At 37.6% G+C, this 16,022-nt stretch overlaps 3 protein-coding genes across 8 annotated transcripts in view; all 3 read right to left on the bottom strand.

Moving 5' to 3' along the window:
- Window positions 1–2,227: 2,227 nt before the first annotated feature.
- Window positions 2,228–5,106, bottom strand: LOC128355989 (protein disulfide isomerase Creld1). Its single transcript, XM_053316401.1, has 6 exons — window positions 4,909–5,106; window positions 3,841–4,021; window positions 3,667–3,750; window positions 3,044–3,139; window positions 2,774–2,914; window positions 2,228–2,677 (listed from the first exon to the last, which is right to left on the bottom strand). Exons 1-6 carry the CDS (start codon window positions 4,915–4,917, stop codon window positions 2,457–2,459), a joined length of 732 nt encoding a protein of 243 aa, XP_053172376.1. The 5' UTR covers window positions 4,918–5,106; the 3' UTR covers window positions 2,228–2,456.
- A 129-nt stretch (window positions 5,107–5,235) lies between these two features.
- Window positions 5,236–12,231, bottom strand: il17rc (interleukin 17 receptor C). Its single transcript, XM_053316400.1, has 16 exons — window positions 12,086–12,231; window positions 11,896–12,051; window positions 11,256–11,574; window positions 10,743–10,965; window positions 9,965–10,068; window positions 9,769–9,874; window positions 9,622–9,663; window positions 9,407–9,525; window positions 8,217–8,273; window positions 8,060–8,108; window positions 7,720–7,952; window positions 7,342–7,395; window positions 7,197–7,248; window positions 6,975–7,070; window positions 6,643–6,681; window positions 5,236–6,547 (listed from the first exon to the last, which is right to left on the bottom strand). The coding sequence occupies exons 3-16, from the start codon at window positions 11,361–11,363 to the stop codon at window positions 6,000–6,002; spliced, it is 1,830 nt and encodes a 609-aa protein (XP_053172375.1). The 5' UTR covers window positions 11,364–11,574; window positions 11,896–12,051; window positions 12,086–12,231; the 3' UTR covers window positions 5,236–5,999.
- A 1,199-nt stretch (window positions 12,232–13,430) lies between these two features.
- LOC128355985 (inter-alpha-trypsin inhibitor heavy chain H3-like) overlaps window positions 13,431–16,022 on the bottom strand; it is a 15,434-nt gene continuing 12,842 nt past the window's right edge. For 4 of the 6 annotated variants that reach the window (XM_053316391.1, XM_053316392.1, XM_053316393.1 and 1 more), the window contains 6 exons: window positions 15,801–15,920; window positions 14,960–15,067; window positions 14,593–14,758; window positions 14,036–14,184; window positions 13,796–13,880; window positions 13,431–13,648 (listed from right to left, as the gene is read on the bottom strand). In XM_053316391.1, the coding sequence (XP_053172366.1) occupies window positions 13,534–13,648; window positions 13,796–13,880; window positions 14,036–14,184; window positions 14,593–14,758; window positions 14,960–15,067; window positions 15,801–15,920 (743 nt within the window). In that variant the 3' untranslated portion in view covers window positions 13,431–13,533. The remainder of the gene's footprint in view (window positions 13,649–13,795; window positions 13,881–14,035; window positions 14,185–14,592; window positions 14,759–14,959; window positions 15,068–15,800; window positions 15,921–16,022) is intronic. The other 2 variants (XM_053316396.1, XM_053316395.1) reach the window with 2 other exon arrangements.

The following is a 16,022-nucleotide window of genomic DNA, read 5'->3' as shown; positions in this document are numbered from 1 at the left end:
TACATTAATTGCATCCGCATCGTGCATTGTGACGGTGTGATGTTGTGTTTGAGAGTGATGTGTGTCTCACTTACTGTGTCCCCTTAGTAGACAGCCTGTGCAGTTTTGTGAGAATGCAGCATGTTTTTTGGGTTGCTGGTGTAAATGTATTCAGAAAAGCGAGATATGTGTGTGTGTGTGTGTGTGTGTGTCTGTGTGTGTGTATGTGAGAGGGAGAGAGAGAGAGCTTGTGTGTATGTGCACAGTTGCATTTCTTGTTTTATGGCTGTGTGTGTTTGTTTGTTTGTATGTGCGTGTTACAAATGCATATGAGGAAAATCTATTTAAAAAAAACTTTATCAGAGGAAGTCCCCAGAAAAAAAAGTGAGACTGAGTAAAAGTTTTGAATGACGCATGGATACTCTGTAATGTTTTCTGTTTTTTAACCTAGGAGGCTGTCCTCAGTGCCCCAGTTTGCTATTGTATGTGCTGTAATCAGAATATTACTATTGAGTGTTGGCCAGCTTGTTTATATCCATCAAATAAAGGTGACTTTCTTTCTGTCTCTGTATGTGTTTGTTTTTCTTAATATATTGTTAAACTGCTAACCTAAACAAGCCCTACCCCAGACTTGTCACTCCATAGTGCCCCCCCCCCCCCCCCAAGAGTTAAAGAAAGAAGGAAGACCATGGTAATTCAGAGCTGATGTCACCCCAGTGGCAAATACCTGGCTGCTATGCTTACAATTACTGCAGCCGTGTGACGATCCGGACCCCCATGAGGATGTCTCCCCTCAGTGGTTCGAAGAGCCCCAGTGCAGCTCCAGTGAGCCGCCAGCCCACCCATGGTGTTAAGTATAGTTCAGATTTTGTGTGTGTAGTTGTGGAGAGAGAGAGATGGGTGGTCACTGACTCCCATCTGATTCCTACGTGGTCTGGCGTCCTCTCTCATCAGGTGCCATGCTCTCTTTGATCCTCCTGCCGATCAGCTGTGACCCATTATCAATCAATCACTCCTGCCAAACAAATGGGCAGGAAGTGACCTCTCACAACAGACAACCAAGACCACCCAGCTCTGCTCAAACCAATAAACCGAAAGGAAAGAAAAACCCCAAACCTATCCATAACAATATTGTAGCAACTCTGCAGTAATGTTCTGTTATAATGTCAATTGTTCTGTGAGTTAATGAGATGTTTGGGATTGAATGAGTGAGTAGGGGGCGGGGTGAGAGTATGACAGGGATGGGGGCTGTGTGAGTGCGCGTGCATGTGCGTATATGTGAGCTTGAGGAATGAGAGCTGAGGGCACAGTTGGAATTACGGCTAACTTTATGTTTTTGGTTGTTTTGGCGTGGTTACGGCTGACAGTAACCTGTACTGTTACAGCAATAAATGGAGTTTTGCTGAATAACACTTCGTCATCCTTTCAACACGTCCTGGCGGATGCTACAATATGTTAATATTAATATTAATATTACTCTTAGTAGCTAAATTCAATACTGTCTACCACTAACAGCCTAATATTAACTTTTTACACATATTAAATGTATAATAGGATATTGTTGCAAACAGGCACACTGGTATAGAAATGCATGTTTAATATATGCTCCAATATCATATTCACATTATTTGCATTTTTTTAACCTCTTCTTAACCTTTTTTACCTCAACATATACTCTCACATGTTTGCTTTGACTATGTCAAAAGCTATAATATACAAAAAATATACAATAATACATTGTGTCTGTTTGCTGATTGTGTGCTTGACTGATTATGAATGCTTCTTATTCTCAGGTCTCAACCTCAAGGAGACTAAGTCATTTTAAAAAGAATAATCTAGCATTAATAATTGTAAAATGATAATAGAATAATCTTGAGTATAAAGTACAATACAGGGCATATAGTATTGTCTAGCATTTTTGTTGCTTTTTGTGCATGGCTTTTTATAATGTGTTTATTGTCTATGTCCCGCTTGCTTGTGGTCTGCTAGCTTGTTAGTTGTGTCTGGTGTAATCAGTTTTGTTGATGTTGGTGTTGCTGCTTAATGTTGCTTTAATGTGCATTGTCCCTGATTTCTAAACCTTTAAATGAAATAAATAGTATTTATTTCAGTGTTAAGAAATACATCAATGTGCACATGGAGAAAAGGGGTTACAACATCAAAAATGTTTTTGCAGTACAAATACAGTGTGATTGATACAGTATAAACATGAAATATGCCCACACACAGACATACCAATGTATAAATTAATGCTGTAAATTCTCTGCGTAACACCTGCAAAGAGATCCCCTTCTCAAAGCGACAGGGACAAAGTCCTCAGTCCTTGTTCAAATATAAGATTGCATTAAAAAGTTGAGCTGCAGTTAATCTGAGGCTTTAGCAGTCTGAGTTTGCCAGATAAAGTGTCTATCTTCCGAAACATCAAAGTTTTTAGTGTGAAATCCTCTTTTTAGTGCTTCCACAGACAGTGCTGAGCTTTAACGTCCCCTTAAGAAGCTGTCTAACAAACGGTCTCCTCTGTCAGAGAGCCAGTACCCCGCCATGGCTGCCACTGCACCCATGAACAGAGATGTATAGACCATATCTCCTTTAGCAGCCATTGTGGCCAGAGCACAAAGCACCACGCCAAAGAACATCTGCTGCAGAACCTCTACCTCTTCATCCTGGATATCCTCAAACAGACCCTTTTCCTGGACACCTGCAGAAGGAGATGCACATTTGAATAGTTGCAGTAGGTTTACCATATGTGTTGACATGTTAATGTGTGTCTGTGATGAGATGAGACGTCACTCACTAGGCAGCTGCTTCTTTACACAAACACTTTCCTTGCGGATAAATCCTTCAGCACAGTTGCAGGAGAAAGAGCCTTCAGTGTTGGTACAAATCTCATTCAGACCATGACAGGCGAGTACCCTGTCACTGCATTCATCTACATCTGAGAAAATAAAGACATACTCTATGCTGTAATCTCTCCAGAGATTTGTAGATTGCTGCTGCTCCTCAGAAGCACATAATGAATTCATGCAGGTGAGATAATTAAAAAGATTTTCTTAGATGCAATTACCCAAGCACTTGGACCCTGTCAGTCTGTACCCAGGGGCACACTTTCTGCAGCGTACCGGACCATTACCCATACAGCCCACACAGGCTGGGTCACAGTCTGTGAAAAGAATGAAAGTGTAATATCTTCATTTACAGACTGCACTGCACTCCTAAAACACTGCATACAATATGACATCAGGTCAGACAGGTAGAAATGTTTAACATGGAGCTACCCCATTGTGCACAGTACAAGACCAGTATTGGACTGGGCAGGTTGCACTATGAAGCTGTATGAAAACATAAATCAGTCCAGAAATGATTGATGGAAAATTAATGGAAAACATAATTTAATAATTGATGTATTGTTAAAGATATATATCAAGTAAAAATGTATTCTCTGTTTCCAAATTGTGAAATATGAAGAATTCCTGCTTCTTACTGTTTGATATCACAAAATAACTGAGTTATGGACTGTTGGTAAGACAAAACAAGTTGTTTGGTATACTGTGCCTCGAATATTGTGATTTGCATTTTTCACTCATTTCTGACATTTTCGTTAGTTTATTTAGTTATTCAGTTCATTTTTTAAGTTAATCAATTTCACTTCTATATTGTTTTTTTTTAGACCATGACTAAACCACTAACCTCTGCACTCGAAGGAGCCCTCTGTATTAAAGCAGTAACTGCTGGTAGGACACTTAGCCAGCTCAGTGCCGCACTCATCAATGTCTGAAACACATGAAAACACATATATTCAATAATTAGTCTGTCTATTGCCATCCATACCCCATGATTTCCACAAACCTCTGCATACAGTACCTACACAGATGTTATAATGAAGCATCCATCCTGCTCTGCATTCCACACACTTGTCATTTTCTGGGCCTAAACACTTTCTGCAGGCATCTGGACAGCTGTGCACCTGAACAGCCAACAGACAACACAGCCAAACAGCCGGCAGCAGGTCCCTGTGAAGCATCCTCACCCCCATCTGTCCAAGCTGGTCCAGAAGATAAAGCTGTTTATCTCTTTCCACAATATCACATTCAGGTTTGTTAAATGACGCTTGGAAGTATAATAATGATTTTTTTTTTAAATAAAAAAAAAGCTCTCAAAATATAGTTTAGTATATCTCATTATCTCTTATTTTAGCAATTAAGGCTCAAAGATGAGATTTGAGGTCTGAGTCTGGGGTCTGTTTGTGGCACATTTTGTTTTACTGGAGGAAGTCCGATAAGATGAATGTAACAGTATAATTTCTATAAGCTGAATAAATGTTGGATGTATAATAATAATAATAATAATAATAATAATAATACAAATAATACAAATAATAATAATAATGCATTTTATTTAAAGGCTCCTTTCAAAGCACTCAAGGACACATTACAAGACACACATAATACTACAACAGTACATCAAACAATATAAATCAGGTAACATTGATGTGGAAGTGTGTGCAATTATGTAAACCTATTGATATTGTGAAGAAATTTGTTACATTTCTTTGTATGAAAAGTGCCATGTAAATACAGTCTGATTGGTTGATTGATTAATTGATTGATTAATGGATTGATTTGTCCATTTCTGCCCAAGCATTGGTTCAAACAGCCTTTAGTTCATGGTGAAAAATCAATGTCATGTCCATAAATATAGCCTGATGACACAAGTGTAGACCTTCTTTATAATATAGGGAGCTTTTTTATTAAGGGGACTCACTTTGATATTTTCTTTATAATATTTCTATCATTTTTATCCTGTTTTATTGTTTATTGTCTTAACTAACTAACTTTAATGTACTGTCTGAGCATTAAATGGCCTATAGGCTAATTTAGAAAATGTCCGTCACATTCATAATAAATAACACATAACAAAACATGAACTCACAGTCAACATAACAGCAATTCAAGTGGACCTTGACATGAAGTCCTCCTCCTCTGTGTGCGTCTGCTAAGTGTGAACAGTCACGGTCTTTAAAGTTGAACAAGAGGTGGTACACAGCTGAGAAACTCTGTCACGCTTCTCTCCGACTTAAACCCGAACACCCCGAGCGGGCGGAGCATGCAGCAGCCCTTACACACCGCCCCACCGGTATGTAATGATATTCTTATCAAGTGCCTCTGCGTGTGCATAAACTGACACCGATTTATACCAATGAGATCCATCCATCCTGCACTTAGAGCCCGCCAATCACAATCCGAGAAACGCCAGACACAAAAATAAGTCTCTTTATTTAGACGGTGTTGAGAGCCTTAGTGTACATGGATATAATTAGCTTGCAGGGCTTGAGGTTAAATATTTTGTAGCCCAAAGTGTCAGTCTGGTCATATTCTACATTTTTCTTACATTCAACAAACCCCATGAAAAGCAAACAATGAATGGAACCTACAATGCCAACAAGTAGGCAATTGCACAATATAGCTTATTTATTTTAAGCCATATCACTTCATTGTTCTCCAAAAAACATCATACATGAGCCACACTGTTGCACTGGTTGATATGTTCTTTCATTACATTAAGAATCATACACCATCTTAGTGTTGTAAATATTCAAGAGTGCCCATAATAGTCCCTGCTTGACAAAGACACAATTCAATCCTGGCTGAGTACAGTCCCCAGATGCTTTAGAAAATGATTGAATGTGTTCAGTAGTAATGAGCAGGTTTTGTGCTGATACCTCCATAAATATTGAGAAACAGAAAAACATATTGCTTATTTTGGTCTTGTCATGGGATTTGTTGACAGTAATATAGATTAAGGCCAGTGTTATTCTATAAATTGTCTCTTCTTTATCATATCCACCATCTGCAAGAACACGTTCTTCATGTGCACCGAGCAACAATCATTTTTCAGTGTGACATTTTTGGATATTTTAAAGGCATTGTCTCCAAGTTTGTGTCAACAAAATATTTACAGGGCAATGCTTCTCTGTTAGTTTGGTCCTTCTTTAGTCTCCATCCTTCAGAGGCAACCCATTTCTACACTGTCCATGTCTGTCTACCTGATCCCCTCCCTTTTCTCCCCACACTTAAGTCAGACAGGAGAGCCTTTGTTTGGGAGGGAAACTGGAACAGAGGAAGCCCCTGAAGAAGCTTTGGTAGTCTCTTGAGAGGTTGCACAGCGAAGGAGTCAAATTTCACCAGGAGAAAACGTTCACCAGCCCTGCCCAGCTGATTGTCCGCTTGGATGAGGCTCAGGGAGGCCGTGAACACATCAGAGTAAGGGGACAATTCCTGAGGGAGATCATTGTCTACCTCTATGTGCTGATGAGTCCATTCCTCTGCTCTCTCCAAGGCTTTGCGGGTCAATACGAGCACAACTCTGCCACCAAGACTGTTTAGCTTCGGCAGCTGGGAGTGCAGCCACGGCAGAGGCCCCAGGGCACACTGCTCATTCCTGCTCCACTGGTCCACAGATACACTGAAGCCCTGGTTAGAGAGCAGAGTGCCGAGCTCACATACAGACTCTGAAACACTATAATCCACATCTGGGGGGCTCAGCAGCACCACATAACCCTTCCTGCCAACTTCAGAGTAGAAAAGAGGAAAAAACAAGGAGATGACTGTCAGAGAGTTGACTTGTTCCATCATTATTTTTTGGTAAAAGTAGATAAAAACTCACCCTCTACAAACCCTCTATGATGCCAGCTCCACACCCATCCTGCAAAAGTCAGGAAGCTTTTAGTCATTTTAGTGCCATAAATAATTAATTCCTCAAATTGTATGTGGACAAAATGTGTGCATCAGTTCATAAGTGTGCATATTTTATTGTATGAAAGATTCCCAGATCCAATAAACAGCATTTAGTCTTTGAGGCAAATAAAAAGAGTCTTCGTGGGAAGCGCCTGAGAAAATGCACACAACTGGACAATGTTGGTGTTGGTTACAAAAGACACTGCTCTGTCTCCTAAGAAACTGTTGGTTGTGGAATTATTACATATTTGCGACACTTACTCTTGACAAAGTCACGAAGAAAATAATAGAGGAGTGCGGTCAAGCAAGCCGGAAGCACCACAGCGACAACCAGGAGACTCCAGCGCCACCTGCCAGCTGCAGAGACAAAACAAAGTCACACTTTGTCAAAACTCAAATGTACTCATAGGTACTGAATATATAATATAATATAATACCCAAACCAACACCAGTTTCTGTAATTATAAAATGTGTCAGACTCACTGTCTTTATAACATATTGGACCTAGCTTAGGTCCATTTCCCTCTACTTTCACCTGCACAAATGGACAAACATGAATGAGTTATTTAGTTTATTTATGTCAGAGTGAATGCTGTGACTTACTGGAGAACAGTTAAATAAACTTTACCATCACACATGGTGAGAGCTCAAGGTCGATGTCTTCAAAGACTTCTGTTTTCTCCTGAAGATGACACAATTGTAAATATTTTTAATTTCTTAAATGCTGTGCAACCTGAGATGGTTCAGACCCATACAATCTTCATGGATATACAAAATGTGCCAGGTTACAAATTGGGGGAATGAAGATACAAGTTTGCACAATACATTTAAAATATTTCCACTTACAGTCATACAAAATAGCACATATATATGGTTATGTCAGAGAGTGTGCAGTAAGGTGATTTCCCCAACTTTAAAGCTACTTAAAGGGGAATCAAAGAGAAAATGGGATGGTAATGTATTTAAATTAACCAAATGAGAGGTTTAAGTTTGGGTATTGTCTTACCCAGAGTCCCTTGGTGTTTTGCTTCCATGTGCTATTTTCCAGCTGTTGTCTAAAACCCTTTATCTCACTGCAGTGTTCCTTTGTTAGGTCTGCAGGCCAGTGACAGGGCCACACTTCACCCTTCAGACGGCAGGGGGCAGACAGGTTCCACAACAGCATTGTACCTTCATTATTCATTTGACCCTTGCTCACAGACAGAGACACGTTCTGCCACATGTTCTCTTCAAATTTACCTAGAAGACACAAAGAAAATGTAAGAACAAAAAAGCCAAAACACACAAACTTCACCCTGAAAAATTAGACCAAAAAACAAAAACAAAAAAACCTTAAACCTTCTCACCTGCAAAGGGGCAACTTTTAATGCGCTGATGACCATCCTCACGCCATGCCTATTACACATATACACACACGTCAGTTATTTAAATCGTCAGTTATTATAGTACAAATCACTAATAATACATTGGTGAAACCTGATTGTGATATTTAAATAATAATACCTGTAGACACATGCACGGCGTCACAGAGTACAGTGGGATGGTCATCCTGTTCAATACCTAAAGTAACAGTTAAAATGGTTTTAATGAGAGTTACCAGTGGAGGAAAGAAATGAAGTATCCTATATTTACAATTCCACTTTATATTTCAATTCTATGCTACTTCATATTTTTCCCCCACTACATTTTAGAGGGAAACATTGTACTCTTTACTGCATTATACTTAAATACAGCTTCTGTTGCATTGACTGATTGAGATTAAACAAACAATACTTCAGTTTACATTTTCCTTTGTCTATCAGTCTCTCCTTAAACAATAGTCAGGTGTCTACATAAACATTGACACAAGATTGACACAAGATTACTGAACACTGGAAGATCCCTTCATAATGCGCTTTCATTGTAAGTAATACAAAGGTGAATTAAAAAGTGTGTTTGACGCTATTATGAACCTTCAGCTGTCTTTTTTTATTTCATTGTTACTATGCTTCCATTGCAGTTGAACAGGAAAACACTGTCAACTGTGAAAGATATAAAGATATCTACTTTATTTAAATACCTCAGAGAGCTGAGAGGGCTTATCATCACATGAATTTTCTGTTTTTTGCTCAAAATAAGGGTACTTAGGGTAACCCTAACCCTCTTCTGTGGTCAGTATGTACCAGGGTTATTATAGTTTTTAATTTTCATTAGTTTTTATTTTATTTATTTTTTTCAGTTTGTTTGTTTTATTTCAGTTTAATTTTGGTTAGTTCAACAACAGATTAAGTAGTTTTATTTTAGTTTTTATTTAGTTTTAGTTTTAGTCTTAGTTTTAGTTTTCCAGGTATTAGAAGAAGTCAAACTGAACAGGACAGTAAAAAGGGAGAAAACAAAACGATAACAATTAAGAAGCTGATTTTATCCGCAATTCAGTTTAGTTTTAGTTAGTTCAGTTTTGCATTGTTTCGTTTTTTAAAACTATAATTTGTATTTATTTCAGTTAACTAAATTATTTTGTTCACTGCTAGTTTTAGTTTTGGTCTCAGTTTTAGTTAACTATAATAACCCTGGTGTGTACAGGATGAATGATTACATAAAGAAAATTAAATGACTAAACTTTTACATGTAATAGTGTTTTTGAATTGTTGTGTTGCTTCTTTAACTTGAGTAACAGATCTCTGAGAGAAACACAAACTTCTTACAACACAGACCTGACATCTTCCTTTGTCCTCATACTGGGCACACACAGAGTGCAAGCTCAGGTTTCTTCCAGCAAACTGTAGCTCCACTTGATTCATGTCGTAGTTAATAACATGGATGAGTGTGGGCACTGAAAGGAGAAAAAGAAAAACTGATTTGTTCCCTCTGAAGACAAACATACATAAGATACAAAAAGCAATGGATGTCTTTAATGGGGATAATTTACCATAACACTCTTCAGTGTGTTTCTGCTGTTGCTGGGAGCACACTGAGAACAGACAGGCATATGTGTCAGTAACTGTTGCCATGCTTGTTGTGAGCAGTGGTGCAGTGAGTTTCAAAAGGTGCTTTGTAGTTAAACAATAAACTTTACCTTCTTCATGAGAAGGCGCCACAACTTCTTTTGACAAATTTGATGAATAAACAAACAGTTGACTGCCGAAGTATACTCCTGCTGGCTTATTTATCACCATGGACACCTGTAGACATCATACACACACACATACGGCTTATCACACAAGTTGACTGGAAGTGAGCATGTATCTTTAACAGTACAGAGTCTAGAGTACCTGTGCCAGGTTTGACTGCGTAAGAGCTGCATGATTAACCGTAAACTCCACCCTCTTGCACTGGGACATGGTTGGCGCTGCTTGGTAACAGATTGTGACAGATACTGTTGCAACACAGAAAGGAGAGGGCTTAGAACACACCAAAACTAATACAACTGAACTGTAAAGGGCACTTTAAACTCTTAATCCAGAATTTAAAGAACACACAGGTGTTTTTTTTCTGTTTAACTATGAGCTGAGGAACCTTCATACTACAAATTCATATTCTGTATTGCCAAAAGCATACCATCACTTTTTACTGATTTTTCATTTTCCAGGCAGCCACTGGTATTCATTCACAGTAAAAATGTTAGCCTGTGTTTAACTGTTTGTTCAACTTGATTGATTAAGATGTGTAGTAAAGCTACAAATCTTATTTCTACTTGTGGCCTCAAAGGAAACAACATTTACACAAATACAACAAACTACTGTTAACTGTATTCTCGTTTGTTGTTTTCCAGTAATGATTTCTCAACATCCCAGGACATGCTCTTCAGTAGCTGACTGTTGCTCAAAACAGATTCCTCCGTGTTGCTAAGTAACAATAATTTCACAATGACAGATGAGTAAGTGTTGTCTATTACAAGCATATCTCTCCAGTTTGATTCTTGGAAATTAATCCAGTAGCTGCCTGGATGGCAAAAACTGTAGTAAAGCTGATTAATTGGATTGGTTATTGGATTCAAACATACAAAATTTAAAAAAATGACAGTGGGCTTCACACAACCTCCATTGTCACCTTTTGGATTACTGTAATCCTCCTCATCATTCCCAGAGTGGTCTTCACTCTCTATTTTGTTATCTGGATGGATGTAGAGCTCTGTGTCTATCACCAGACATAATGTACATTCTGCTAATTCCTTGCAGCAAAGTTTGAATTTTGGCCTCAGGTTTTGGACATCGACAGCATCGTGAGGGTCTGGCATTAGCACCTCATCCCACAGGGTGCATTCAGAGAGACCCTAATAGAAGGCACAAATTTAAACAGAAAACAGAAATAAACATTTATTGAATATGTGCCAGAACAGCAGATATTTGCTGTTCAAAGGCCTATATTGTGATAAGTGTACAGACAACATCCCTACTTCTGGCAGATGGCTATGACTATTTGTTTGCTTTTAATTAAATGTTTGAGAATAAAACACTGTATCAGTGAAAAAGGAAATTAAAACGTCAGAGCAGGCTGCCTCAGTACTAAAAGGAAATTAAAATCTGTCAACAGAATGTATGTATGTCATGTACTGTACACTACCTGTGTGCAAGTTACATCGTCGCCATCATAGTCAGTTATTTCCAAACCACAGGTCGGCATGCAAAGGGTCAGAAAAAGGCACCAACTGAGCCATCCAGGAGGAAACATTTTGTCAGGCAACGCTAAGATTTGGGGCCTTCAGCATTTTTCTACAAATATTTTTCTCCAGGTGACATGAGAACCCTGTTTATCAAGTCAAACAGGGATTAAACTTGATGATAACCTGCCAGGAACCGCACTCTGGCATGTCAATTAAAACAACCTGTTGTTGTCAGAGCACAGCACTGGATGTTGCCTGGGTTTCAATGTTGTTTTTGGCCTGGGGAAGAAGAGAGATTAAATATATATACATAAATATATAAATATAATTGACTTGGATAAAACTTCAAACTTTAAGAAAAAATAGCTCCAATATCTTATTGTGTTCAAAACTTTGATTTTTAAAATTCAAAAATCTTTTAATAGACACATTATCTGGGAACTAAATAGAGTCTCCTTAAAACACTTCCAGCACTGAGGAAGCAAACAATAATACAACATAAAACATAAATACAACATAAATACAACACTACAAATGATCAATCATAATAATCAAATTATACCATAATCTCATTTATCATTTATTGTCTAGGTGATTTACCGTGTTTAGTAATCCGTTTTAAAGTAATCCAGTCTGAACAGTGTATATCCTCTCCATTGAGCCCTACACTTAGTGTTACAACAAGTGTTTCAGTCATGTGAAACTTGCACTATACAACACGTCACTGTCCTGACTAAGAAGTCCCTCCCTCTCTCTCTCACTCCCTCTCCATTATCGTGTTAAAATGGACACAATCCTCCAGAAACTTCCTGCTCTGAATTCCTCATCACAGTGTAACCAACACGACCTACAGGGGCAAAGTCTATGACTATTGTTTATTAATCAAAACCGGACTCCACCTTTAACACTGGGTTAAAAAATAACTCTAGAGACAGAAATGCCTTTTTTTTAACACAGTTATCATTTTCTATGGCTATTTTATTAAATGTGTTAACAATAAGGTACACATTCTTAGGGTTAGAATTACTGTTAGGGTTAAGATTTCCTGTCAATGTCAACTGTGCCTTGAAAAACAGGTTCCCGCCTCCATTCATGAGAATCCACATACCTTTGACCTGCCCTAGCAATGCAATTGCTTGAGAGAGAGATGAAACACAATGACACACATCTCACACAGTGGGCCAACTGGTTTGACCACATAATGCTGAGCTCAATGCAAAACCTATTTCTTTCAATTACTGTTGGGGAATGTGTTAAAAAACAAGCACCTATTTGTGTACTTTGTAAACTGAGCTCTCTTTGTTAAAGTAAAGAGGAAACAGCATATTTACTTAAGCACTGTATATACTGGGAGTGTGACTGTGAGGCAACTTTTCCATTTTTTATGAGAATGTATACATTTGCTCTGCTACATAAACTTCAGAGGGTAATATTTCACTCCACAACATACAGCTGATAGCAGTAGTAACAAGCTATTTGTTGATCTTTGTTTAAACCATCAGTAAATAAACAGTAAGTAAAGCAGACAGAGCTAGCACTACTTAAGTATAAACTCCTTACATAAAATGTTATTAGAATTATTAGAATATAATTAACACTTATATTCTTTATGTTTATTTAAGTTCTGAATTCAGCATCTTTTACTGCTTTTTTGTTGTTAAGTAATAAGTGATCTGCATATTTACTTGATTAAGGATTTGAAGAGTTTCTTCACAATTGTTCTGTTGCAATTGTAAGAGTCCTTGGTAGATAGTTTTTTGCCATTTCTGCTAAAACCTATACTTTTACCGAAGTCTGTTGCACTGAAGTCATGATTGATTCACTGTATTAAACACTGTTTACTTTTCTTTTAGCAGCTGAATCCCCGATGATGTGCTTACATAGTCGTGTACAAGTATAACAATGCTTTTTGAAAACTATGTTTTATTTACATGATTTTATCATTTTTGATATCAACGATATATAAAGTGATGAATGAATGCCCATTATTAACAACATGTTGGATGGCAGGCTGATGTCATCATGTGAAGCAGAGTCATTAATAGATTTGTTTGCAAACAAAACCAAACAGGAATACTAACTGAATATTTGTTTAGGTAACTATTAACTTATTAACTTCATACAAGAAAACCAAAGAGCTGGGAAACAATTTATTTGTTTAGGTTAGTAACAGGTGAATGAGATTTCAGAGAATGTTTTTTTATCTGATCTTTTCAAGTAGATCAACATTTTTCCCAGTTAAAGTTCTGCAACAATGAAATCATCCAGCGGTCTCTGTAGGGCAGACTCAGCAGACATGAGCCAGCAACCCAGTCTCGGGGCTGTCACAATACTGTAGTCAGCAACATCAGATCTATAAAAGATAGACATAACTGATCATATATCTTTATGTTTTACAGTATTAATAATAATAATCATAATCATAATGATGATAATATATAATAATATTCTCAAACAGCTGCTGCAGCTCCACAAAATGATAATACAGGATAAAATGTACCTGGTAACATCAATCTCCTGGTCTCTGATCTTAAGTTTTGTTGAGGGAGTTTGCTGCACCTCCTCATAAATTGCTGGCTTTAGAGCTGGACACACAGATAACAAACAATATAACAGTATAACAATCAACCACTACAACTAGGTGCAAACACGGATTCCATATATTGTTGATCAGATATGAAATCATACAAGTAATGCAATCCATGAACAGTGTACAGGCTTGAACACATACTCCACCCACCTAAAATTCCTTCAGCGTTGCTGTCTGACGGCTTCAATCTTAAAACAGGCCAGAGAAATTTTCTCCCATTTTTCTCATGAAGTAAGATGACCATGCGCGTGTCTCCAGCTGTGACATCTATTTCTTGATCCCGCCTGATCACTGTCACACTAGAGAAATATGCACCACATTTTAACTTCCCTTTTGGACTCTTTTTTTTAAAATGTAGGAATGTGTAAAAATGAAATTCACAGTCACTGTGAGAGTAAATTAATGTCATTATTATACCTATTATCACCTATATTAAGAAAAGGTCAACTCTGCCCTTTCTTATCCCTAATTCTTATTGTTCAAACGTTTAATTGAAACAAATGTATGTCTGTTCCTTAATTGGACACTTCAGTACTCCATGTTTGGTCTGATGGCACACCAGACGGAAACTTCTCTAATGTGACCTTAGGTCAAATATGGAATCTGACAATGCCCTTCCTTAATTTTCACCCCTGCATCTCAGAGAGCCTGACCCCATCACTCATTATCATCTAAGCATATTTCCTGCCATTACAATGCAAAATCACCTTCCAACTGTGATGAGATCTATCCCTGTGTGATGCCTCACTCCACCTAAGTCTTTCACAGTGATTCTATGGGTGTCAACATCAATAGACGTGAAAATGTCAAGATGGATGACAATCCTTTTGAAGCCTCCGTTGTCCTTTTGAAGCTTTCCATTCACAATCAGCTCTGGAGCAAAAGAGAGGCAACTTAACACCACAGTTCAAACTGGAGGATAAATTTAGGCTGATACACACTGGGTGAATGACACAAAGATTTTGAAGAGAAAGTATGACGAAATATTCTCATAACACATGGAAAGCAAAAAGGCAAAATACTGATTAGGCTGTTTAAAGGTGTAGTGATGGCACAAAGAGGAACATTACTGACCCCCACTGGGATGGTGAAGTAGTTTAAGGCGGACATCTCCCTTGATATCAAAACATAGTGGAAGAGACTGATTCTCGGTTTTAATCAAAAACCTGTGGAGAAAAGGAACTAAAGAAGAACATAGAGACAGGTTAAGTCACAAAACAGATGAAAACACTTCTTTCAGCTACAATTCAACCAAACTGAAGATGCATCAGATCAAAACTATAATGAATATTCAGTCCAAATCTCGGATTTCATATGGTGGTAATCAGTAAACATCAACTTTCATGATATAGGCTTAAAACGGATCTGGTGTTTTAATTTGACCATTTAAGTTATTGTTTATGTTTGCATTGTGATATTTAAAACGAAACTCACCAACTAACTAGTAATTACTTATATGAGGGGAATCAGGACAGAGAGAAACGTAGTCTAGTACTGTATATGTGTCATGAACTAATGCTATAATGGCTGACAAAGTAAAAAAAAACTGATCAAAAAGCTGGTATATTGCAAAAGGTTTCTTTCATTCCACAAAGCTTCCATGATGAAGACACAGTGGTAACAGTAAAAGAAGTTACTTTTAAATAAAGTAACCTGCATGAAGCCTTTTACAGTGGTGCACAAAATACTTTACACTTACTGTATGTGAATACATTATGTGTGCATTATATGATGTCTGTTTAGTCAGGCTTTATTTTAAGAATTTTACATGCTTACATGATAAGGAAAAGCCAACTTATATTTTTACATTGTAATGGCCTACTAAACTTTTTGCATTATTTTGTAACTTTTTCTTATGCAACAGAATTCTATCTATTTCTACCATGAATAATATACTGCATGTGCAATACTCTACCAGGTGTTTTTTGCTCCTCGCCAGCTCCTCGCTCAATAGTACGCATGACTTTCAACAAAGAATAATCCGTAGGATCATCATAACCAATGTCATAGGAAGGCTGAGGAACTAAAAATAAATCTACACAAATCCATACACACATACATTCATTTTAGTGAATTACACCAACAGAATGTATCCATCTATTTCTACCATGAATAATATACTGTATGTGCAATACTT

This window comes from Scomber japonicus, chromosome 3, assembly GCF_027409825.1.
Source record: "Scomber japonicus isolate fScoJap1 chromosome 3, fScoJap1.pri, whole genome shotgun sequence".
Lineage (NCBI taxonomy): Eukaryota > Metazoa > Chordata > Actinopteri > Scombriformes > Scombridae > Scomber > Scomber japonicus.
This window is presented reverse-complemented; position numbering and strand designations above follow the sequence as displayed.